At 37.2% G+C, this 26,702-nt stretch overlaps 1 protein-coding gene across 4 annotated transcripts; it reads right to left on the reverse strand.

The window, feature by feature from the left end:
* Window positions 1–1,770: 1,770 nt before the first annotated feature.
* Window positions 1,771–26,148, reverse strand: LOC114141147 (uncharacterized). 4 transcript variants are annotated; one of them, XM_028011610.1, is made up of 26 exons: window positions 26,076–26,148; window positions 23,675–23,809; window positions 22,315–22,460; window positions 20,236–20,401; window positions 17,936–19,641; window positions 17,573–17,699; window positions 16,781–16,834; window positions 16,592–16,629; window positions 16,183–16,332; window positions 14,921–14,974; window positions 14,671–14,820; window positions 14,486–14,593; window positions 13,161–13,290; window positions 11,554–11,673; window positions 11,425–11,469; window positions 11,270–11,349; window positions 10,768–10,880; window positions 8,814–8,997; window positions 7,581–7,665; window positions 6,659–6,804; window positions 6,495–6,585; window positions 6,244–6,392; window positions 6,073–6,158; window positions 3,659–3,728; window positions 3,453–3,571; window positions 1,771–2,940 (listed from the first exon to the last, which is right to left on the reverse strand). In XM_028011610.1, exons 2-26 carry the CDS (start codon window positions 23,796–23,798, stop codon window positions 2,799–2,801), a joined length of 4,383 nt encoding a protein of 1,460 aa, XP_027867411.1. In that variant the 5' UTR covers window positions 23,799–23,809; window positions 26,076–26,148; the 3' UTR covers window positions 1,771–2,798. The 4 variants fall into 4 exon arrangements, with proteins under 4 accessions (XP_027867411.1, XP_027867410.1, XP_027867413.1 ...); XM_028011609.1 differs by lacking the exon at window positions 26,076–26,148 and adding an exon at window positions 25,886–26,057; XM_028011612.1 differs by lacking the exon at window positions 26,076–26,148 and adding an exon at window positions 25,860–26,057.
* Window positions 26,149–26,702: the final 554 nt, after the last annotated feature.

The following is a 26,702-nucleotide window of genomic DNA, read 5'->3' on the forward strand; positions in this document are numbered from 1 at the left end:
GTGAGTTCAGTGGTTCTTTAGGTCGTTCTTCACACTGGATTAAAACCAAACCGGGACAGAAAACGGGGGAATACTGGTGAGATGTTTATAAAAAAAATAAAATAAAATGCCAGGTTTATCGGATGCTAAAAATGAAACTACAATAAATCAGTTGAAGTTATTTAATCCTGTAAAGTTCAACTGAAAACAAACAATGTGCTAGAAGGAAAAGTAAATAACAGGTGTAATCTGAAAAGTTATTTTTTAACTTTTTTTCCAGTTGTTTGTTCAACGAGAGCATCAATATATATTAGTAAATGTAAAAATATGATTACATGCAGTTACTGTGTGTAGATTAATGATATACAGTAAATCACACTTTATATCACTAAATATAAGCCAGTTTCAAATGGGAATGATTTTTTCTAGAGCAGTGAAGGCTGTAACATGCAGTGACAGCCATACAGTTACCCAAAAAATGAAGAAATATATTTCTTCTTTTAATCATAATTTTTATCATTGTAGAACATATCAAATATCAGGATAAAATTCTACGTCGCCCAGCCGTAGTGAAAAACCCTGAACTGGATTTCAGGTTGATCACATCCACTATAATGAACCCAGGAAGACTTAGTGCTGAAACTGAATCAAATTTGCTTCAACGAGGGCGTGCTGTGGTGGCGCAGGGGGTTAGCACGCCCCACGTTTGGAGGCCTTAGTCCTCGACGCGGACGTCGCGGGTTCGACGACCTTTACCGCATGTATTCCCTCCTCTCCTCACCCTCCTTCCTGTCTGCCTACTGTACAAAAAATACGAGCCACTAGCGCCGCAAAAACTCTTCAAAGAAAAAAAATGGAAAAAAATTTTTTTAAATTTGCTTCAACGAGAAAATGTGCAGACTGTAAGTCACGTGCAAAAACTGTAACATTTCATCACCACAGCCTGACATTTTAACAGTTCTGAGAGCCACTGCAGCTTTCAGATGCGTTCCTGCTGCAACACACCTGAATCAAAAATAGACTATTAATGTGGAGATAAATTGGGGCCATAAAAAAACGTTTTTTTTAAGTTGAAAAAATAATCCTGAAACTGGAAAAATAAGTTTAAAACTACTTTTCAACTTGACAACAGAGCAACTGGACAAAATATTTCCCGCATGGTAACTGGAAATGTCTTTAAAACATTATGGATAATCTACAGTTACCTGTTTATCACAAACAGGGTGAGAAGTTTGAAGCTACACAAAAAACTTTAAACCTAAAAAGTATATATATATATATTTTTTTTTTTTCCAGTTTAAAATATATTTTACAGTTTCCAATTTTTTTGTGTTCCAAATTATTTTTTGGTTTCAACATTATTTTATTTCAAATATGTGTTTTTTCAGTTTCAAACCTTTTAGTGTCAAAATTATCTTTAAGTTTCAAAATATTGTTCAGCTCCACATACTTTTTGTTTTAATGTTATTTTTTCAGTTTCAAATTCTTTTTTTGTTTCAAAAGTAATGTTTCAACTTAATTATTAATTATTTTTTCATTTTCCCAAACTTTTGTTTTTTTTACCCCTCCAGGGGGTCTTTTTTGTGGGCTTTAGTGTCCCTTATACGACAGTAGGCTGACAGGAAACAGGAAAGGAGAGGCGGGAAGACATGCGGCAAATATCGTCGGGTCCGGGAGTCGAACCTGCGACGGCCCCGTCGAGGACTCAAGGCCTCCAAATATGGGTCGCGCTAACCACTACGCCACCACGGCACGCCCCATTTTCCCAAACTTTTCTTTAAATTCAATATAATGTGAACAATCTTTATGGCCCCATTTGAGCTCCATAGTTTACCTCCTCAACATGTCATTGAGGTCTGCAGACGCCTAGTTAACACTCATTAGGTTCAGTCGTGTTAAATCATTAATCAGGACATCGGTTCTTGCGGACTGACATTGAACAGTGTGTTAATTGCATTGTAAAACTGAAATTTTCCAAATTTGTCGTGTTTTTGCCTTGTTACAGTAGCAAATGTAGGTCATCTGGACCTTAGAGGGGTCTCAGACACAGAGGTAAAAATATATGTGATAATTAATCACAGGAGTGAGCTAAACTTTGCTTTAAACCGCAATAAAAATGCAAAAGCCATAGATAAGGCCTGGAAAAATAATTTTTTAAACACCTGGATATAAAAAAGAAAAGCTAATTAGGATAAAATATCTGATTGCAGATTAAAATGGATAAAACATCAAGCAGGAGTTAAAAATGAGCTTTTTGGTCACATGATTAATCTAAGCTCAATAATGTCTTTAACATAACTGCAGATTAAAAAGTACTTTATGTTGCTGATTTATAATTGTGTTGTGTTTATACAAAGTTAAAAACTGTGTGCGGTTAATAGTGTTTTTAAATAAACTTATTTTGTTTCTAAATCAAATCATGTTGCAGATTGCTGCTTTTCTAGTCAGTTTGTGCTGTTGCCATGGCGATGCAAAATTGTAAACATGTCAGCAGTGATGAAAAACCTGAGCTAAACCTGAAGATGTGGAGCTAATTGTCTCATCTCACTTTGTGACACAGGCCTGTGTTCTGAGTAACATCATCGGATCACAGCATAAAAAAACAAAAACAAACAAAAACACAAATAAGTAGAAAAATAAAACATGTAGAAAGACGACCTTGGCTGCTGGCAGTCAAAGGGTTAGAGAAAGTTAAGAGACAAAACGCCAAACTGGATCTAAAGGAGAAAGAAGCCCAGAGAATCTAAACTATTAAAGCACCAAGAGATAAGGCGTTGGGTTTACCGCTGCTGATCCGCCTCAAGATCGCCTCACTGCTCCTATTCACATTCAAAATAATCCTTCAGCGGCGCGAATAAGTGGCGAATCACGGGAACGCTCCAGGAGCGTCCCAGAACCTTCTGCCTTTGCATCCGGCTCATGTTGTTCACATCAGTGTAGTGTTTGGGGAAGCCAAAGATCCTGAAAGAACAGAAAACATCCTTAAAAACAGATCAACGGTAAATAGATGTAACCGATATGAACACCTCTTCAACTCATCTTTGTTCCCAAATGAAAGCTGAACAGTAATAACAAAAGGTTTAATCTCATCATTTATTTGTCTTGCAGAACTTGAGCCATCTTATAAAAATTACAAATAGGTAGAAAAAATAACACATAGAAAGATGCGTCTTTTTACATAGAAAAACTAGTTTGAATCAAACATTTTGTGTCAAAACACAGTGTAATCATTTATCAAAGTTGGACAGTTCCTAAGTTAATGCAACTTCTTTTTCCCCTCTTCATGATGCTTTTTAATTTTTGTATTGATACAATGTATGGTCCCGGATATACGGTAAATGAAACCCAAAACAGATGTAGTCTTAAAACCCTAAAACACTCCAAATATCAACCACCATAATGCAATTAAGTGGTTGCATTATGGTGTGGGACTGTTTGGCAGCTGGTGGTACTGGTAAACCAATGACACTCACTGTTCCATTTCAGTGCACCACAAGTAGTCCTCCTTTCCGTTCATGCAGACAGGAAGTGGCCCCATCTTCCCTTGCCTTATGGAGTTAGACTTTGTTGTGATTGTGCGAACTTTATCAAACTGCAAAATCACACCGTTAAAAAAAGCACAATTCAAACTGCAATGAAAACAATATGGAAATAAAACACATAACAAACATGAGGTTACCTTTGCCGTCCGACCAACTTCCAGACAATCCTGCAGAGTGACTTTATCGTCAAGAGAGGTAGCCAGAGGTCTGGCGGAAAGCAGACAAACTTAATTTATATTCAACTTTAGAGCAGAGTTATGTTCAGCAAGGCTGCAACTAACAATTATATTAGTTATCGATTGATTTATCAATTATTCTGATGATTAATCAGATAAAAATAACGTGTACATTCTGCAGGTTTTTCATTTAAGCCTTTCTTATTCAATGCTATAAATTAATGAAAAGATGTAAATAAACAAATGATTAAATTTCTTCTTTAAATAAGAAAATAAACATTTTAGTTCCTAAAATGCAATAATATAGCATTCCTTCAGCGAACGTTTTATTATCTGTTATCATTTTGTATCTGTTATGGAAAGAAAAGCGCTCAAAGATTTTATGTCTGATTAAGTATTATTATACACTGCCTGGCCAAAAAAAAAGTCACCACCAAAAAATGGTCACACTCTCTAATATTTTGTTGGACCGCCTTTAGCTTTGATTACAGCCCGCATTCGCTGTGGCATTGCTTCAATAAGCTTCTGCAAGGTCACAAGATTTATTTCCATCCAGTGTTGCATTAATCTTTCACCAAGATCTTGTATTGATGATGGGAGAGTCTGACCACTGCGCAAAGCCTTCTCCAGCACATCCCAAAGATTCTCAATGGGGTTAAGGTCTGGACTCTGTGGTGGCCAATCCATGTGTGAAAAAGATGTCTCATGCTCCCTGTACCACTCTTTCACAACGTGAGCCCCATGAATCCTGGCATTGTCATCTTGGAATATGCCCGTTCCATTTGGGAAGACAAAATCCATTGATGGAATAACCTGGTCATTCAGTATATTCAGGTAGTCAGCTGACCTCATTCTTTGGGCACACAATGTTGCTGAACCTAGACCTGACCAACTGCAGCAACCCCAGATCATAGCACTGCCCCCACAGGCTTGTACAGTAGGCACTAGGCATGATGGGTGCATCACTTCACCTGCCTCTCTTCTTACCCTGATGCGCCCATCACTCTGGAACAGGGTAAATCTGGACTCATCAGACCACATGACCCTCTTCCATTCCTCCAGAGTCCAATCTTTATGCTCCCTAGCAAACTGAAGCCTTTTATTCTGGTTAGCCTTACTGATTAGAGGTTTTCTTATGGCTACACAGCTGTTCAATCCCAACCCCTTGAGTTCCCTTCGCATTGTGTGTGTGGAAATGCTTTTGCGTTCACAATTAAACATACTCCTGAGTTCTGCTGTTGTTTTTCTTCGATTTGATTTGACCAAATGTTTAAGTAATCGCCGATCACGATCATTCAGGATTTTCTTTCTGACCACATTTCTTCCTGGAAGACGATGGTTCCCCACCATCCTTCCAGTTTTTAATGATGCGTTGGACAGTTCTTAACCCAATTCTAGTAGTTTCTGCAATCTCTTTAGATGTTTTCTCTGCTTGATGCATGCCAATGATTTGACCCTTCTTAAACAGACTAACGTCTTTTCCACGACCACAGGATGTGTCTTTTGCCATGGTTGTTTAAGAAATGAGGAGTTCATTGCATCAGCTGGGGTTAAATAACTTGTTGCCAGCTGAAAGATAATCGCCTATGCAGTACTTATCCAATAGGAGGCTTGTACCTATTTGCTTAGTTAAATCCAGGTGGCGACTTTTTTTTTGGCCAGGCAGTGTATATTTCACCAAAAAAATAAATGATAAATCAGCAAATTATTGTTTATATGTAGTTTTTTTTTTCTTTTTAAAATCACAAATCTAATTTTGGGAGACAGTTCTGCATTTTTCTAATTAACATTTTTGAATCCTGAACAATAAAGTGTAGAATTATTTGTTGTGATCATAAGGGGTTGCAACAAAGGATTATTTTAGTTATCAATTATTCTGACAACTAATTGATTAATTTGATAAGAAACTGGCACATTCTTCATATTTTTTATGTCAGCTTTTTTATACAATATTAGAACTACATTAAAATATGCAATAATTCAACAACGCTTGACTATTTGCAGCAAAAAAAATAAATAAAACTTCTAACATCAATAGGTGAAAAGCTCAACCCTTTCTGGTGGACTTAACATCAGTACAGTGTAGAGAGATTTTTTTTTACTGAATGTGAACCAGTAAACGTTAAAAGTACGACACTTAATAAGACAAAGAAGATTTTTTTTTTAATTTTAAATACTAAATATACGTATATCTATATATATTTTGGCTTATTTGCAGCTCTAAGGGCGCTATTCTTTCAACAATTGGCCTGGTTTGAGTCTATATCCTCCAGTTAACGGTTAATCAACTACTAAATTATATTTTAATAGTTTACATTTAATAGTTTCAGCTTTAACACATAGTAAGGAAGGAACATGATTGGATTAGAACGTACCTGCTCATTCCAGGAATGTTTCCCCAGAAGTATCGTGCTCTGTGAGCAGGGCTGACTTTCACTGCATCAACAAGCACTGGGTTGCACTGGGAACAGAGCAGAATTCCCATGTTAAGCATCCACATTAACCACAGCTGTTTTACCTCCATCATGCTGTTTAAAGGTCTTCACCTCCAGGAACCTGCAGATGTCGGTTTTGTCGTGGGCGCTCATCAAAACCACGTTCTCAAAGAGCCAGAAGAATGGACGGTTGTCGTCCTCCTTTGGCTTCAACAGGGTCAGAATGCGGTAAAACTCAAAAAAGAGTCTCCCGGTGCCCTCTGCAGGAAGAAAAGGGAGGGAAAATGAGGCAATACATAACAACAATCAAATCTCAATAAACTTATCACCCCTTAAATTAAAAAAATAATTTTTAGACGTACCAAAGAGTCCTTTTCTCAGTGGGTTGACCATGGACAGGTCGTTGCATGGGCTGCCTCCGATCAGGAGGTCAAAAGGGCCCCATTCAGCCAGCTTAAGCATACATAGAATAACTTAAAATCTGTTTTTTGTGTAACCTAACTTCAGCTTTAAGTGAGAGTCTCACATGTTTTCTTGTAATGGTGCGGACGTCGTTCACATATTCAATCTTCCCCTCGTGCTTAATCATTCCCACAACAATCGAGTCATCACAGATCTCAGAAGCGATGTATCTTTTGATCTTGAAGCCCAAGTCTTTGAGCACCAGATATCCTGTCGCAATGTCAAAGCATTCATTATTAGCTTTAATGAATGTTTTTTTTAAGCGCTTGGTCTGTTTTTATAAACAATATGTTTCCTTGAAGAGGTTAGGATACGTTTATGGACAAAAAAACCCATTTAACAAAATTATTCTTAGATAATGAGTTATTTTAGGGCCTCTTGTCACTTTAAATCCAAATAAGCTTCTTCTGGCCACGCCCCAACTCAACGTTTACACACAATGGCTGCAAACAGTTGAGCAATTATACAGCCATCTTTAAAACACAAACATCTTTTCTGAATGTTAAGTCAGCAAGAAAACACTTGTCTTTTCCACCAGTCATTGATCAGCTCATAAAGTGGTAAAACCAACTTACCAGACCTCCTTGGAACTCTGCCTGGGTTGCTAGGTAACGAGGCTGGGCATGGCTGAGGTTGCTAGGTAACGGGGCTGGGCATGGCTGAGGTTGCTAAGTAATGGCGGAGTGCCAATGGAATTCGATTTAATATCTGGGAGGTTTTTGAAACGGCTCAATTTCCAGGCACTAGAAAACATTAACTTGTTGCCAAAAACGGCTGGGTGGTTTTTTTAAGCGCTTGGGCTGTTTTTAGAAGCAGTTAAGACACAAATAGAAGAATAAAATTGTGTAGTTTCCCACTATAATCATAGATCCGAACCTTTAATCAATAAAAAAGACACTTTTGTGTAGCTCAAGCTCAATTATTGTCACACTGACACAGAAATTGCTTTGTGTTTTCATATATAAAAACATCTACGGGGAACCTACCTGTTGCAATCCCATCAAAAAGCGAGAGCACTTTGAGTGGCTTTCGTTGATCAGCAGGGATAGATGGGTAAATCCTGTGAGGCTCCTGTGGTTATTAAACCAAAAGAAAACAAAAGTTTTACAGAGAAAAAACTCAGTTTCTTCCAACATTTATCAACAACACATTAGATCCAGTGGAGAGCTTTTAGGAAAACAAAACAAAACAAAAAAACCTTTATTATCAAAGTGACATTATATTTAATTTCTACAATGTAATGACAATTAAATACAAATTGCAAAAATATTCACCGCCTTCACTACAAAAACACAAAATTCTACCCATTTGTTTGGTCTAGTTTCTGATGCAAATATCTTACTACACATGAAATAAGACAAAACTAACTTACAAGTGACTAATTAATTAATATTGATTAAAAAACAAACACTAGTTCCTCTGTCAGATTATTGCATTTATAACAATAAATGAAATAATCATTTGTTGTCATTGATCAGCTCATAAAGTGGTAAAACCAACTTACCAGACCTGCTTGGAACTCTGCCTGGGTTGCTAAGTAACAGCTGAGCAATTAAACTGTTACCTAGCAACCCAGGTAACACTAGGAAACATGAAAAAAGTTTCCTACAAAACACCAAATGAGCACTTTCCTTCACTAAGTTCAAGTCTGAAATAATTCCTCAAAAGAAAAATAACTTGAATGTAAAGAAATGAGATGTAGATGTTCATGAGCTTTCCAGAAATCTAAAATATTTGCACTTATAATTAGCTTTTCTTATGTTTTATAATTTAATTTTATCTATTTATTTTATGTTGAGATGCTTTTAAGTACTTTAAACATTTTCACTATTTGTCTTGTACAATTCTGCTTTAACTAAAGAACTTTATGTTTATTAGTCAATGTTGCCTTTATAGACTGTTAAAAAATAATAAACCTGTAAAACTGCATTGTTAAAATACAATGGGTTTACTCTGGTTTTATGCTGGTACAGGTACAGTAGAGAAAACAAAGATAAGCAGACCAGTGAAACCAGTTAGTCCGGAGTCCTGGGAGGGTTCAATGCCCAACATTAACAGCTCACAGCTGACTGCACCCATGCAAATATACTTGTTAGCATTTTATCTGCCACCATTCAAGAAACAGTATTTTACAATTTCAGTACAAAGACAAACAGTATGAATGTAAAATTAGAAGTTTTTACCAAATGATGCACCATCATGTTTAACATGGTACTTACAAACTCCATGGCGCTGTTATTAGTGAATAAATCCTGAATTTTGACGCTCCAGTCTGGTCTCAGTTTGAGGTTTCCGTCACACTGCGATGGTTCACACATGAAGCAGCTCCAGGGGTCGATGTCTTTCAGTTTGTTGAAGGTTCCTTCGGCTACCAGGATGTCCAGGCAGTCCTTACAGAAACATCTGGACGAAGAAACAAAGATGGGAGGTGAACCAACTTGAAAGGAGAAGGGAGAAATGCTCTAAGGTGGATGAGACATCTTTGAGAAAACAAAACAGATAAAATTACACTCCAGAAAATGTAATTAATCAGAACCACCAGAAGATGGGAGTTTTATTTAGATAAAAAACGATACTGAAATATGTGAGATAAAGACATACTGTTGCTTTCAGTGTATCTTTGCCTTTGACCTGACACACAGTCCAACACACATTCATGACCTCAATATGTTCCCTTAAATGACTTTCAGCTCTTGACTGTGAACATTATTATGTATACAGACAAAACACATTTTCTTTCCACAGCTTTTTACAAAGCTATGGTGATAATTCACCATAGCTCATCATTTATGTTTTGATGCGAGATATGAGATGTTTTTCTTCTGTAAAGACAAAGTACACAGTGTGTTAGCAGTAGATGGTCACTGGCTCATTGTGACAAAGAACTGAAGGTGCTAACAGGAACCATCCAACCTGGATCTCCATGTTTGTGTCAACTGATCATCCTGGTCCATTTCTTCTCATCAGCAAAACAAATGCAAATCCTCGATGACGGATTTGTAAAAGTGAAAATGTATCCAATATGCGTTCTAGAAAAATATACGTAAATGTGTAATTAATTAATTAATTTCCTCCTGAAGCATGATTTTCTTTTTTTTTTGGCACATTTTGCCAAGTTGCTGAAAGTTTAATTTGGATTCATGAGACAGACCAAAACAAAGCAGTGCATAAAGTGGAGGGAAAGAAATACTAACGGTTTTGCGCAGAGTTAGGTTATAAAACAACGTATCAAGATTTAAACATCTCATGAAGCTGTATTCGAGCCATCATTTGAAAATAGAACTCTATCAAATTCAGCCAGAGCTAAAGAGAACGGTTTGGTTAAAGAATGTTTATGCGTTATAATGGTCTAGTCAAAGTTCAGACTTAACAGCAACTGAGATTTTGCTGCAAGGCTTCAACACTGATGTTTATAAACACTCCGATCAGGTCAGGTTTGGATGTGTAAAATGAATAGAGGGAACCCTAAAGACTCGGCTGTCTTTGGAGCAAAAGCTGGTTTCATAAAGTATGAAATTGTAGAGACAGTTGAAAAATAACACACCACACTTTAAGATTTTAAATTGAAAACCTTTTTGAAACCCATCTTCTGCTTGACAGTTAAACATAACATTCTGCTGATCTATCAAAACATTTTTTATGCATTTTGTTTTGTTGAACCCACTGAGTTAAAGCTGAAAGTCTGAACTTCAACTGCATCAGAATTGTTTCATTTAATCAATGAACCGGATGTTAGAAAATGTTAAAGGATATCTTAGCCTGTAACTTGTATGTTTATCATGACCTGTAGCATTTACAGACCCAAGAAATGATTGAAAAGTTAAAGTAATTCAGTGACATAAACAACTAGATGAAACACATTATATAAAGTAACTACACATAGCCTTAATTTCTGTCAATTATGATGATTTTCTGGTTACATTTAAGATTAAAATATGACATCAGACCAAATAAATAAAATTTTAATACAAAAATGAGAGCACTACGAAAAGTAACACTTGCCTAAAAGGTTATTTTCAAAAATTACTTTTAGTCTGACAAACAAATGAATATTTACATTTATTGACTGAAACTCTATTCATCAATAATCTTATTTTATTCCATTTATTTGCCTTCTGTGTTTGTTTCATGATATAAAAGCACTAAAAACAGAGTGAAGACTTTTGTGATTACCTGCAGCAGCTGGCGTTCCCACACAGAATGACCTCCAAGCCCGCGCAGCAAACCGTGCAATACGACTGGTAGCCATCTTCATCGTAACGATACAGCGTCTCTGTGAAGTTCTCCTGCAAACGGAGACATTGCAAGGTTTCCCCCAGAAAATGTGCTACGCCTGGTGGGTAGGGCACAACAGAGAGGATTCTTCTGTTGTGTTTTTGAATTAAAAAAGGTTTAAAGTTGACAGGAAGTTTGATAATATCACGTGATAATTATGCGTCATTGATAGATTGGAAGATTAATACCTGAACATCAACTATAAAGTCTTAAAAAAATGCAAACATTTTAACAAGACTTAAATAAATAAGTAATGCTTAGCCTGGTGGGGGGACAAGCAAAGCATGGTGACCCGCCAGGCTTATAATACACTGGGAGAAACCCTGGATCTGCTGTTGAACTGAACATCTAAACTCCCGGCCCGGACGCATAAAGGCATCAAGGTGGGTTGTCAGATTACCTTGCATCTTAGACAAAGACCGCCTTTAAACAGGGGATGCTGGACATCGATCTCAGATGATGCACAAGACAAGCAGAAATCTGAAATAAAACAGGGTGTTATTAAAAAAATAAAGTGTATGTCTGAGACTTTAAATCTACAAATTGCAAATTTACCTTCAATTGTTTTGCCTTTTTCTTTCACCTTTTCTTTCAGTGATTCTGTAAAGAAAATTATGAAAAGAAACCACATGTAAGAAAACAAAATTAATGTTAAATGACTAAAATGCTTCCTATATGCCAAACCTCTATTGTAAGGTGTGTTGGGGGCTGCTGCCCTGTTTTTATAGACATATTTTCGTTTTGGTGGAGGTTGATAGTCGGAGGAAGGAGAGTCGCTAGGATCTTGATTTGAAGAGGATTCTTCTAAATGAGAGGAAGAAAAAGAAACATTCAGGAAAAGCAGAAATGTTTGAGACACAGATGAAGTTATAAACAAAGACTCTCTAATATTTGACACAGAGTTCTGGAGTCAATCATTTCACAGCAATGAAGCTTACCCAAAGTCGGCTTTGGTGTACAGAATTAGCATCTGTGTAAGACAGACCGTCATGTTGTGTAGTTGCATTTATTTTCCAATACACCACTAACTAGTTTAGCTAACGGTAGTTTTGCTAACCCTAAAGCCCCAACCCTAAACATTAGCTCCACTAACACTAAAGCATTAGCTCCGCTAACACTAAATACAATATTTAGCAGAAGCTAATGCTAAATCGTTGATACCTTCCGTGTCCTGCACTTTTATATGTTGTTATATGTTTTTTATTATTTATGGTAAAGGTCATAGTCACACCTCCAAAAACCTGCAACTAAACCTAATTTTCAGATTTTATCATCTATCTTAAAATTAAGTTTTAATGCTCAAGCTATTCAAATTATTTTCCTTGAAAGACTACAACCTTGCAGCACTAATTTGAGTTTGATATTATAATGTACATGCTCTAAAAATGCCCTTAGATATTGTATTTAAGTTTGTCTTGTTCTCTACTGTCTGTTTTATGTTGATTTTGTTTGTTTCTTGTTTTAAGTAAAGTTAAAAACAGAACTGCTGGTTAAACAGTCTTCACCCACTTCAAAACAAAAGCATGAATATAAACATAACTCTACTTGAAGAAATCTTAATCACCCAATAACCAGAACTTCAACAGAGATATCTGAAAAAATTAGTTTTGGGGAATCTAACTGCGCTAAACATTTTCAAAGTTAGCAAAAGCACCAAGTGAAGAATTAGCTCTGCGGTTAGCACATTGGCAGAAATATGACCAAATGTTTTCTCTTTGCTTAACCATCACTTCAAATAAGAACAAAAAACAAAACTGAAACGAAAATAAAACTGTGAAATTGAAATGAAGAAAATACAGAGTGAAAAGCATGAAAAATATGCCAAAAACATGCAATGTTTTTATCCAATAACATTGTCAATCACAAATCCATATTCTTCTCACTCTTCTCTTTTCTTTCCATCACTTATGTAAGTACCAATAAAGACTCAAGACTAGAAAATATAAATAATTTGGTGATTCTAACTGAAACAAGAGAAGTTTGGTCAGATTTAATTTCAGAAAATGATAAAAAATAGATTTGAGTGTCTTCTTTTGGTGTATGTAAACTTCTGGTTTGAACTGTACATTATTGGCATGCAGTGTGTGAACGCATTGGACTTCGAAGATTACAGCTCACCAGAAACTGCATCCAGGCAGCCTTTGTAACTGCAATATTGTATATTTATGACGTAATTACGACAAGTCTGAAATATACAATTTGTTATGTGGTTATTTTATGCTGAAAAAACTCAAGAGATTGAAATGTAGAGATTTAAGGTAGAAGGAAAAACATGTTGCCATCAATTTTACCAAGAGGTGCAAATCCCTTGGCTCCTGTAGGCAGAAATCCTTCAGAAGCCCAATCTACCATCATCTTCAGCTCTCGCTCTTTATCACCTTCTGCCTTAGAAAAAGACTTCCCAGATCGTTCAGCTGCCAACTAGAAAATAAAAATGATATGAAAGTCAGAAATAAACATATAATGTTAAACTTCACAGGAACAGTTTGGTTTACAGATAAATTTATCACTGTGAAATAAACAAATTCATTCCACGTTTGTCACTCTAAATCTATTTAACTTATGATTATTGCTAAATTACACATGAATCATAACTTAATTTTAACTCTTGTCTAACAATCCTTGGAAAAGTAGAGATAATTTTGACAAAAAAAACACAGTAGTAATATTTTGCTTTATAATAAGAGTAAATATAAGAAAAACTGCATTTCCTGTTTCAAAATAAGAGCTCACAACACAGAATTATTTGTATTTTTAAGCTTTTTGATTGGATTTTTTTCCCAATTTCAAGCTAAAAACAACTGATTAACTGATTTCGTAAGGACACCGTTATGCCTTACAAAAGCATATACAGCTCTGGTAAAAACTAAGAGTCCACTGCGCTGAACCCCATTGAAAACCTCCTGGTTATTCCACCAAATATTGATTCCTGGGCTCTTCCTGAGTTAAAACATTAGTTTTGTTGTTTCTAAATGAATATAAACTTGTTTTCTTTGCTTTATTTGAGGTCTGAAAGCACTGCATCTTTTTAATTATTTCACCATTTCTCATTTTCTGTTAATAAATACTTAATTTTTGTTTGGAATCTCACAGACATGTTGTCAGTAGTTCATAGAATAAAAGAACAACATATAAAAAGTAAAATCAGAGAAACTGATCATTTTTAGAGGTCTCTTAATTTTTTTCCAGAGCTGTATATTTGGTTTAAATATCCGGAGATTCAACTAATTTTTCTATTCGTCTTGAGAAAACAGCTCAAGCTCAGTCAGATTTTATGGAAAGCATTTCCCAAAGACAATTATTGCCATAGATTTTTATGTCTAGCACATGGATATTCATTGATCTACACCACTGTAAATCTGGTTGTATGTTTAGGGTCACAGTCCTGCTGGAAGGTTAACCTTTGGTTCAATCTCAAGTCCTTTCCTTAAACTTTAAAACTACGCACAATTTCGTGACAGCTGTTTTGAGCCATGGTGCAGATTTCAAGTTGTGAGTAAATAATGCAAAGGGAAGGAATGCAGATAAGAGCTAAAAGACATAACAACCATTGAGGAAAGTGAAAACATTCCTTTTCCATGCTGGCTGCGGGTAGCAACATGTTTGTTCTGATTACCTCACAGATTTGGTAAATGGCGTCCTTATAGACCGGCAGACTGGCAAAGGAGTTTTTGCAGAAGCACAAAGTGAATAAACTAAATGGCTTCAGCCTTTCTGTGCTGACCTGCAACAGAAACCCGACACTCAGTTACAAATAAATATTAAAAATTAAAACTGGTTGACCAGAGCAGCAGATTTTACCTCTGAAAACATCCCATCGCCGAACCATTCCACTCTTCGCATGCCTGGAGGAGCGTGCTTGGATTTCCACGGCATCACCAGTCCAGGCCACATGGACATCCCAGTCAGTTTCCCCCACACCAGTTCCCCCACAGAGAATCCTTTCCCATCCTGCAGAAAAACAGAAGAAAAACAAGACAGAGACATTTCATAAGACCGGGCGTCCGGTCTGTAAGTTAGATCAACCACACTGTCAGAAATGGATAATTACCTGGTATTGACCTTTGGATGGAGTGTTTTTACTGGACGGTGAGATTCCTTCAAGCTTAAAGAAATATCAATGAAGTCAAATTATTACAACTAACTTGAAAAACGTGTAATTTTTCTATGGTAGAAAGCTTTAAGTCGGGAGTGTTGAACTCAATTTCATTTTGGGCCACATCAAATATCTAAATGTTCTTAAAGGGCCAGAATGTATTGATAAAACCCATTGAACTGTTTAAAATATCTATAAATAGCTATTTGTTTTTTGATTCAATAACTGTTGCTTAAAATTTAATAATTTTGAACATATGTTCTCACTGATCAATTCATCCAGGATTTTGTTTTTTTCCCCCAATCAAAATCACAGATTTTGTGGTGCTAATTTAGGAATATATGTAAGGAATTTTAACAATATTTGCACTAATGTATGTTGTTTTTATTAATTGCCATATTTGTCTTGGACAATAACTTGACATCAAGTAAAGCTGAGGCAGCAGTCATTCAAACCCAATGTTTTTGGTCAAGTTTGAGAAAAAAATTTGCAGTAAAAATGTAGGGATTTGTTGATTTTGTGTGAATTTTGAGAATTTGTGAAAAACTGGAGGGACTAATTGATGTAATTTGGAGTCTGGAGGGCCACCAAAAAATCTCCATTGGGCCAGATTGGCCCCCAGGCACTGAGTTTGATAAATGTGCTTTAAGCAGTATGTGCTCCAGTTTTGTTCACAAAAAGTATTTACATTTTTATATTGAATGTCTGCAATAATTACTCAGACCCTCCAGGATGTTGTGATGTTTTATTCTGATTGTTGCAGCCTAAAATCACAAATTTTGCAGTACTTTTTTCAAAAAGTTGTGATTTTTAAGCCTTAACATAATCTTAGAAAAAAGTTTAAATTGTTGACCATAACCTTCCCAAGACGGACTTTAACATAATTAATACTACAGACGCAACAATCCGATATTTTCTGTATCAGTGATGATATTGAAAAAAAAAAAGAGTGAACATACGGCCGATCTAGAAGGGCAGATCTATTCCATCTAATTCTATGCTTTGTGCTCTGTGCTTTACTTTCTGAACCGTTTGAAAGAAGGTTTGTTGCTGTTTATTTTCACACGTTTGACCAAAGTAATCAAGCTCTTATTTTAGTTTCTTTAACATTTATTTCTCATTGGCTCTTATACTAGTAATTACACTGACTGAACAACTTAAGATTATAATGGTTCCTGCAATAAATAGCTCTGTATATTACAAACAGGTATACCTACCTCTTCATCTATGGAGTCCGCACCACTTTTGTGGCCTTTAATTAGGCCAATGGGTTTGGACCAGGTACCAACACCAGCCTGAAAGACTTTTCGGGCCTGTGGTTTCTGGCGTAAGCTGCTCTCCCAGCCATGACCTCCCCTCCAAACTCCCTGAGACAAAACACACTCTCATTTCTTATCCAAATACCATGCACATGCAAATACACAAACAAAACAGGAATGTCTTGATGTAGGACAACCAAACGTAACAATATACACTGATCAAGAAAGTCAGATAAGAGGTTTAAAAACTGGATCACTGGGGGGAGATTCAGATGTTTCTCAGGTCCAATAGCAGAGTTTAGATTTGCATTTATGATCTATAATCTAATCAAAGTCAGATAAGAAGCAAATAATAAATGTACATTACCTCATGTGACAGAGAGCCGTTCATCAAACCATCACAATCTAAAGAAACAAAAGGTACTTTATTACTGATGGCATCAGACACTTTCAGTGCTTACTTTTTAAACTTTGAAGGCTAGAAAGATTTTTAAAATTTTATCAATAAAAATTTATTTATACAGTTATTTAGGCTAATAAAAGAATTTATTTTTACCGTTTATTTTGATAAGGCGGACTTCACAAGGCTTCAAATCGAAGCCATTCAAAGCTGGAAAAGCAAATCAAGAGATAAAATATGACAAAATATGATTCTAAAACATAAATCATAACGTAATGACAGAAATGTGATGTTTTTCTAGGGATGCGAACAACCGACTTACGATTAATTGTTGATTAATGGTGTATAAGACTAAAATGATCTGCAATCAATTAACTAATAACCTCGCTTAGAGGTTATTAGTCTAAGCAGACATTGTGCTTAGTGTTGTAGTGTGGAAAGCTTCCAGCAGAGGGGGCTGCTGGTCATCCTTAAGCGGTGCCAGTTGATACAGAAACAAATCTAGCGGGGCCATACCAGAACGGGAAAAAGAAACGGTCCAAACAGAGTTTGGTTCGGGTTGCAAAATGCACTTTATGTGTTTCTGTTTTGAAATATCTTCATTCATTCAGCAACCTCAGAGGTTTCTTTGTATTATATTTTATAAATATGTTTGAGTTTAATAATGTGGGAAAACCACATTTTTATCCAGTCAGTATTTAATATAGCTGACACAAAATAATGTTAAGATTTAAAGATTTTTTTAAACTCAGCATATTATGAAAATGTTTTCTTAAAAGACAGTCAGCTATCTTGATACAAGAGAAAATTCAAGTATTTCAGAAAATGGCCACTTATCAATGAATCATTAGTCAATCGATAAGATCAATCAACTTTAGATTAACTCATTAATCAATAACTTGCATCCCTAATTTTCGTTTATCTGCTTCGTGGAGGATCGCTTTGTACCGGCGGTGTAAAGGTGGAGGTCTTTTTTGCTGCCGTTAGTGAGAACACGGTCAGGTATGACCTCACTTTCGCTTTCTGTGACGGTATCACTCTCAGAACACGGTGCAACATCATTGTTGTCTAAAGCCTGATGGAAAGAGAACAATATCAGTTATTTAGTTGAAGCTGCAGTTTTTATATATTTGTTAAAACTGCCACCATGTCGTGACAGACAATCTATGAGACAGATTATCTGCCTCATATTATAGTTTCATGACATGGTGGAAGTTTAAACAAATATGTGAAATTTTTTTTTAAATAAAAGTTACATACTGCAGCTTTAAATGTAAAAGTTACAATATTTTAAGGAAGTTGTTGGAATACCTGGGATAAAACATGTTGAGCATCCAGTGGAGGACATGGGAATGACAGCAGGGTCAGAACCAGCTTCCTGAACACTGAGGTGGGCTTTGTGCCTTCAAGTACCCTCGCCCAGTGATTCTCCAGTGTGTCTCCATTCACTTCCTGGTTACTCCTCTCCTCCTCCGCCTGCTGATACTCCCTGAACTCCTGTTTGAGCTGCCTGACCTCCTCAGGGGAGCTGCAGATGCCCAGCTTCCTCCCAAGCTCCTCCATGGCTACATCGGTAACCTTCAGGCTGCTCTCCGGGTTTAGCAGCTGAGCAATGTTTTTTAGCACCGTGTCGCTTAGAGGCAACTCCTCTGCGATGCAACATGTTGCTGCAACATAAAACAGCAGCAGCTCTTCTTGTAGCTGTGGCAAAACCTCTGCAGCCTCCTCTGTTTTTAGGAAATCTTCCATGTCTTTACCACCCAGATTGAGGTCTGGGCCTGAGAGGTGGTGCTTCTTGTTTTTCAGGATTTGAGCATTGTGCTCGTTGAGGTAGCGAGTGGCAGCATTGGGCTGAAGGAAGCGAGACGTGTACGTGCTAAGCAACATGCTGGCTTCTTCCAGGATGAGTGGCATCTTAGCCCAGGACGATTCCTGAATTTGCTTTTGAAATGTTTCCAGTGGCTTTAATGCGTAGTCCAGCAACATAAACATCGCCTTGACTTTGGGATTCTTCAGCTGGGAACACAATGACTTGCCTTTTTCTTCATCCTCAGGACAGGAACTGAAGTAAAGTATCAAATCACTCCATATTTCTGTCAATTTGGTGATCAGCTGGTGGAATCTAAGGCAGCTGATGCTGAGGTAAAATGGCTTGCTGTTTTTAGTGATATCTGAGTCGAAGAGAGCCTTGAGGTTGTCGTTCTTCGTAGAGCAAGAGGAGTAGTGAGCATACAAGTCGACCAGCAGCTCCTGGATTTCACTGGGGAGCTCCTGAACCCCAGCATGATATGCAGCATCAGCAATAGAGTACAGGCCTCCTAAGGCTATTATGTTCGGGTTCAGCTCCCTGAGATGTGAGCAGATTTGCTCCGAAGCTTCACCGTCACCGGGGTAACAAACAGCGAGGTTATCGGTGGAAAGCTCAAGTCTTTTCAAGGCCTGCACCACCGCCGCTGCAGTTTGGTCTCCGGCTCCGTCAGCCGACTCAACAGCGTCCAGAAGACATATGCGGTGACCAGAGGACTCAGAGTCGAAAAAGCCCAACAGAACGACGGCAACAGTGTCGTCATTTCCAGCTGCCAGTGCTTCATAAACGTAAACACAGTAAGGAGTGCGGTTGCTAACAGCGACGAGGTCTTTGGGGTACTTCAGCCCCAGTTTGCAGCGTGCAAAATGTCTGGAGACCTGCTCGCCTTTAGCAGACCCGGTGTAGCAGCGGTTGAAAATGAAGCGGACAGCCGCGTCGCTGCAGGGGAATCGCTCGCCGACTTCAGTTTCATTTTGACACATTTGGAAATCTTTTGCCCTTTTTTGGTGTTTGTTTGTATCCATGTGCCGCTGCAGCTCAACAGCGCCCCTCCTGTACGAAGCCAGGTTGGTGTGGCAGATGGAGCAGTAGGTGTGCTGCTCTCCCAGGGGGCTGGGATCGGCCCAACCGTATTCCTCCTTCCACTTTTCAGTGTATAGAAAAGTTTTAGTTGTCCTTTCAGTGCCGTTTGTTTCCATGTCTGAGTTCTCTGAATGAAAAAACAGAAGAATTTGATTATACTGAAGAGGATTGGGGCAACTGAAAAAAATTAATTCTGACTTTGTTTTCTCCAAATTTTGGCTTTTTTCTCAGAATTCTGAAATTTATTTCAGAAATCAGACTTTAATTTAAGAATTTTGACCATTTCCACAGAATTCTGACTTTCATCTCAGAATTTAGATTTTGTTTCTCAAAATTCTGACTTTAATCTGAGAATTTTGACAACTTTCTCTGCATGTTGACATTTTTTCTCAGAATTGTTTATGCACCATCAGGCAAATCCAGCTTCAAAACTCAAATCTAAAAGCTTTCAGAGTGGATCAAATGGAGGTTTACAAATCCTATAACAGAGAAGAAAATGTTATGTTATTTTTCCCCCCAATAACATAATGAACATTCACCTAAGAATATTTATTGTTTATTTGGATGTTGACATACATTGACACAGAATTAGAATCCCGAGTTTAAATTATGAGGAATAACCAAGAACGTTTTTTGGTTGCCCTAATCGTCTCCTGTAAATTAAAGCCAACTAACCCCTTTTTCTTTTATTACACGGAGGAAAAAAATTAAAAACGGGTACCTGAAGATGGTGAAACTGGAGTTATCTCCTCGCTGTTACAAATTGTTGCTTTCACAGGAGTAGATTCTTTATTTTTTGTATTTTCTGTGTAAAAAAGTTTTAACCACTTCATGAACTCATAGCAGGTTTTGAAATCTCCCTCTATGAGCCCGTCAACTGGGATGGTCTGTCACAAAACAAAAAGACATGAGAGAATTTAAAGACATTTTACAGAATCTCGCACAATCATTTATTCCCCTTGAACCTTTCACACTTTTTCACATTTCAACCACCAACATCACTTCATTTAGTGAATGTATTGCACATTTTCCAGATTTTTATTTGTGATTAAAACATTTTTATTTTTCCATTTTCAGCTGTGATACTTTGTTTCTATAACATAAAATCTCAATAAAATACAAGGTTCCTGGTTGTAATGAAAAGAAAAAGGAGAAATTCAAGAGGTGTGAAAACTTTTCCAAGGTGCTTCCTGAAAGAATTGTTTGTTATGAATAACAATTTAGTTAGAATAACAATTTAGTTAATTCTAATTTAGTTATAAGCAACTAAATTAGACCTCCATATTTACCCCTTACCTGGCGTCCTTAATCCCATCCATTGGACAAATCTAGGTTGTCTGAATTCTCTGCCTTTTTCTCCTCTTTAAACTCTGCCGGTGTCCATTATGACGCTTTTATTGGGCAGCCTAGAGCTCCACCTTTTGATTGACACCGCATTCGACCAATAATGTAATAAAATGACTTTTCCTAAGCCAATAATATCCAGAGAGCGACTTGAGCTCATTTCGACATGCCTGTATTCTTTCTGGAATATTTCTGACTGGTCAACTCGGAGACTAAATCTAAAGCCACAGATGTGTAGCCAACACGTGTCTTGTCATAAGGACATTTGGCAGTTTGGGGTTTGCTTTGACATGAATCCACCAGCTGCATGCGTAACCACGTGTAATGTGTGCGTCTAAGCTGCGTCAAAGTCAGGCTCTGTGCGCCCTCATGCGTAACGGCGTTTACAGGACTTTTTCTCACCAACGGAGAGCCTCAAAGAGACATGTTGTCAGAATGTGTCAAAACTGGATGTATTTCTTTAGCAGAACTTCACAACTCACGGGAGTGGACGATTATGGCCGTAAAAGTGCTGACAAGTTTTGGATCTGAGAATAAAGGAAACTTTTAGTCATCCGCTGTTCCTGTCATTGCGATGTGGGTAGAGCGTACCAAAGAGCGAGAATGGGGGAGAAGGAGAGGTGGGTTAGTGTACAGTTAGAGGGGATGCAGGGAGTGGTAGAGTATCGCAAGAGGGGGGATGAGGTCTCACTGTACACTAACCACCTTTCCATCCGTCCCACCCCCGCTCTGACGGTGGCGGCAACCTCCTAAATGTTTCCCGTATTCTCAAATCCAAAACTTGACAGATATGCTATTTTATTTATATAGTTCTAAGTAATTTCCACTATCAAAGGATTCCTCTGGTCGGAATCTTTTATTAGACCCCTCAATGATGACTGTATGTTGAAGCACTGAGGAGTTACAGTCATTTGAAGTTTGTATATCAGGTGTTGTCCAAGTGTGCCATTTGGAGACTCCAAATGGCACACTTGGACAACACCTGTACATCCTCAAAAATAAACATGTCCAAAATGACATTTCTTTTTGTGCTATTTTGATCAATCTTGAAATCCACGAGCAGAATACTTTATTCTACATATTTATTGTATTTTCCAGTTCATACATTCAACACTCAATGTTCATTTACAAGAAATAAAAATGAAAAATCTGGGTGAAGCAAAGTTTTTCAATTTCTTTTGTGTTACAAAAGTACAAACTACTTACAGTTAAAGTATTTTTGACTGCAAAAATAGAAAATTTAGCTTGTCATCTTCATAAAAAGGCCAAACTTCTGCATGAACTAGAAATTGTTCAAGAACAGCAGCTGATTTAATTTGGGTATAGCTTTTCAGGCGCTTTTGGTGATTTTGGTACTGCCAGTGAAGGGGTTAAAAATGTCGGCATATTCCTTGAGAACAACAGTACTTTTTTCCCATAAAGAGTGAATTTTGTTAATGCAAACACAGATCCATACCTTTTTAACACCCTTCAGGTTGAAGGCGTCCTGAAGAAGACAGAAATTGTGCCTGAAGTCTTCTTTACTCTGTGCATCAAACTTCACCTTAGCCATGTCAATGGAGCCAGGAAAAGTGCAGTCCATCATCTGACACTGGCATGCACCTGTTGAACCACACAAACAAATTTACAAGCTATGACGATGGAAAGCAGGAAGGGCATTTGTAATAATGAAATCCAAATCATGGTGATAAAGGAGCCTCTTAGTATTGTATAAACCAGTTTTTTAAAGCCTTTTGGTGCTTGTATTGCTTTAAGACAGGCAGCAGCAGAACCACGATTTGTACTATACTTGTATTTATCGTTTTTGTTCAACTTCAGCCTTTAATATCCACTTTACAATCACAAACTAAGATAAATCACATTAAAATGACTCCTCATGAGATGTAAACTCAAAATAAAGCAATTATTAGGCAATGACCTCAGCATCCAAATATGTCTGGAAACTGAAGGTTTCAATCTATTAAACCAACTTTTAAACAAACCCATAAGTTGACATGGGGGTTGTAAAGTGAAACAACAACTTCCCTATATGTGGTTTAGAGAAACTATGTTGCACAAAACTTCTGTTATGAAGTGTGTAGAATTCACTTTAAATGTAGTATGAACAAACTCAGTGCTTAAATACGTTACAGGGTGTTCAAAATGTATTTTTTATAATTCTATTTTTTACATTCGATCAGGTTTCCTCTTTGCTTTGATATTACCTGTTGATTTTTTTAATGATAAAATCTTCCAGTTAACTGTCTGTGAACAAGCTGCTCTCCTGCTTTCTGAACTCAGCGCATTGCTTTAAATATTGCAATAACAATTGTTTAATCTGTGTAAGTCTCTCTTCACATGACACAAACAGGAAGCTGCAAGATCCAATACAGTTTCTCTCCTATTGTGAACATTTTCATTAAGGGTGAAAAAAAACCAATAGATTTTTAGGTAAAACCCAGAATTGTTAGGTTGAGAAAATACTACGCATAGCCACAAAAAAAAACTGTTTTGCAAATAAAAACAGGCCACGACTGTTTAAATTTGAAGAACATTGCGTGGCTGACATTGCACCAACATCAACTAACAGGTATTGGGAGCTGAAAGTGAGGGACTCTAATGCTGACAGAAATGGCCTGATCTGATAAGGTAAGTCACAGATGATCCAACACCTGATTCAGGTCATTGAATTGAATGTTATTATTAGTAACATTTAATGCGTGCAGAGCGCCTGATCTCAAGGACTGGAGTTGTCCATGCCTTCACCATGTGATAAAAGTAGGCTAAATGAATATGATGAGCATGAAATGACCAGTTCATATGCTGTAATTAATCACCTGTTCCCATCTCTTGCACATTTTTGAAGTCTGTTTTGAGCAGCCTGTTGATCCACGACACCACATAGAAACGGCTTGACTTGTCACGGATGGAGTTGGGAGTCACAACCGGAGAACCTGCCATGTTGTGCGTCTCTTTAAAAAAATGAAGAAGAAGAAATAAACATGTATTAATTTAATTCATCTGAAGGTAGCATTCATGCAAGGTAGTCACAGATCTGCAATAATTGGCTTAATTAAGGATTTGGATCTTAAGGTTGTGATGTGAACAGAAATATTTGGGCAAAAACATTCCAGGGCCACAGGAGTTAACACAAACTGAATTTGTTGCACCTTAGTATGTTGAAACAAACCAAAGCATCTAGAAATAGTGTAGTTTCGTTAGTGGTGCCCATAGTTTTTTTGATGCCTGCTTTTATATTATTAAGTGTCAAGTGTCCAAGACAAAACTTTATTCTAACTAATAATAGACTTATCCCTTTGAGTTTAGTAGGGCATGACAACAATATGTGAAATATTAATATCACACAGAAAAGTCTGGCGTGAAATAAATGTAGGCGAATATATTCCAACTGTTATGAACACAAATAACATTGCTCAACTTGCTAAAGTTTGCAGTTTGGTGGAAGTACAGATGAGAAGGTAGAAAGTAGGAATATATCCCAACTGGGATCATCTTCGCAATATGTACTAGGGATTTTAAAACATATCAGTATCAGCCCGATGAGTAAAACTTTGCCGACAAACAATGTCTATTTCCATTTTGTTTCTGTTTCTGTTTCAGGAGGACAGTGTGTTAGTCATGTGACAGTGACGGTGAGGTTGCTCAAGATTGTGGAGCGTTTAATTGGATAAGCAATGTCAGAAGTGAGATTGTTTTTTAACAGTGTCGAAAGAGTAGGGAGTACATTTAATGCCGTTAACTGCCATATTAATATTGGATATTGGAAATTTCCACATCGGTGCATCCCTAATATTTACCAATGTCACCATCATCACAATACTTTCTGATAGTCCTACGTTTTTAATGAAACAGGATTTTACTACATTAGACAATAAAACAGGAAATTCAGGTAAGACCAGTTGTTACAGAGCTGCTGCTACCTTCTTTGGCTGCTTCAACACCACTTGTTGCTTTGGTTCTTCCAGAAAACAGACCAATTTAGCAAGAAGGTGTTCTAGGATTTTGTAGAAGAGGCTTTCCACAAAAAAGAGTTTTAACACCAAAACTTCATGTAAACAGACGTCCCTGTCACTCGCAAATAAACACAAATAATGTTAATATCAGTATTGCCTTCTTTTACTGTTTTTTTTAATTTTATCTACCTTGCTTCCATTTACTGTCAGAAAAGACTTGTACTGCAATATTTTTGGTTAAGATAAACATAAAAATAAAAAAACAAACATAAGTAAAGAGAAAAGGCGTCACTTTTGGCATTTTTATCACACGTGGTTGCTACAAGTAATCACTCGCAGGCTTGGCTGGTGTTGGCTCTGCTCTCTCCATGACTGATGTCTGAGGAGGGGGTTGGTGGGTGGAACAAGGCCGTTTCCTAATCTCCTTTTGTCTGAATGACCACAAAAAAAAGCTGAGATTTCTTCAATCCAATTAAAACGTTACTATTTGGTATTGCGGTTTAGTCGTATCTAGATCTTCCAGCTTATACACAGAAGGAAACCGCAGAATGTTTTATCGGAATATTGCGGGACACGAGTCATGATGCTGCGGGATATGCCCCCTCTCGGCCCCCTGCCAGCTCCTCAATGTATGGAAAGCATGTGTGAAATCTCGCGTTATCTTTCTTGCCGCGAACTTCTTCACGACACACAACTTTTACTACCACAAAACACGAATTTTGAGCTCCCTTTCAGTTTAAGATCCTACTGTTTTGACGACAAGACACAAAGAAAACGATTGTGAGCGCAATAGTGACAACCGCGCCAACTTGTATTGAATGTTGTCTCTCCTGGTTCAGTTTCCACATTTGTAATATCGACACATTTCGCAGTGGAGCACCAACAGTCCGTGTTTCCGTGCGAAGAAAGCGATGTTTATCTTTTCATAAACTATTGCGTTGTAGACAGGGATACATTTTACAACCATTTTATTGACGTGCACGCTGATACGGAACGCAAACGCGACTTTTTCCCACTAACTTGCTTTAGTAAACAAAATAGGACTGACTTGTAGTTACTCCTAAGAATTCAAACCTTTCGCGGCTTGCACTGCTGGTTACGCCGGTCTTTGTTGGTGTTGCCTACAGACAACCGGGTTCACAAAAAGCCAGAACAAAGAAATGCACTTACTGGAGGGTATAAAAATAAAACTATTCTACAAGGAAAATGAAACAAAAACGGCTTGTTTTGTTATTATACTGTGGTTATATGATGGCAGACTTACCACGGCCGCTTCCCTATAGATACAAGACGGTCCTCCCTTTACTCCGTCATAGTCTTTTGGATGACCCAATAGGATGTTAGTTAAAAAAAAATGGTGCTTGCCATAGCCCACACCCCTATAATTACTCTGTAATCGTCCTCACACAAATGCCGAATAAGGGAAAACAGTAACTAATTGACAATAAAGTTACCTCGTCCGTTTAATTCTTAGTATAATAATGATTTCGTTTTTTTTAAAGCTACTTCTGTCGAAAATAGTGTTTTACCTAGATATTATTTCATCAAACTTTTGAATTTCGAAAACTAAAAAACAAAATCGGTTTGGTGTATTGGCATACTACGTACATTTATTTCAACCTTGCACAATGATATCCATACCCGATATGCGTCGCCGTCAGGCTAATATGTGGCTACGAAAGTGTTAGCGTGTTATGCTAGCATATAATCACAAATGAGATAATCGCGGCCGCTCTTGATGTTTGCTTTTCTTGTCTGTTTGCTTTAGACGTTATTCGTAATAAATGTGTTTCACGGCCAAAGCTTATCCAAAATAAGCCCTGCATAGAACAAACACTGCCGAAAGCAAACATTGCAAACCTAAATGCTGTCATTGATTATTTCCATACTT

The sequence above is a fragment of the Xiphophorus couchianus genome, chromosome 24 (assembly GCF_001444195.1).
Source record: "Xiphophorus couchianus chromosome 24, X_couchianus-1.0, whole genome shotgun sequence".
Classification (NCBI taxonomy): Eukaryota; Metazoa; Chordata; class Actinopteri; order Cyprinodontiformes; family Poeciliidae; genus Xiphophorus; species Xiphophorus couchianus.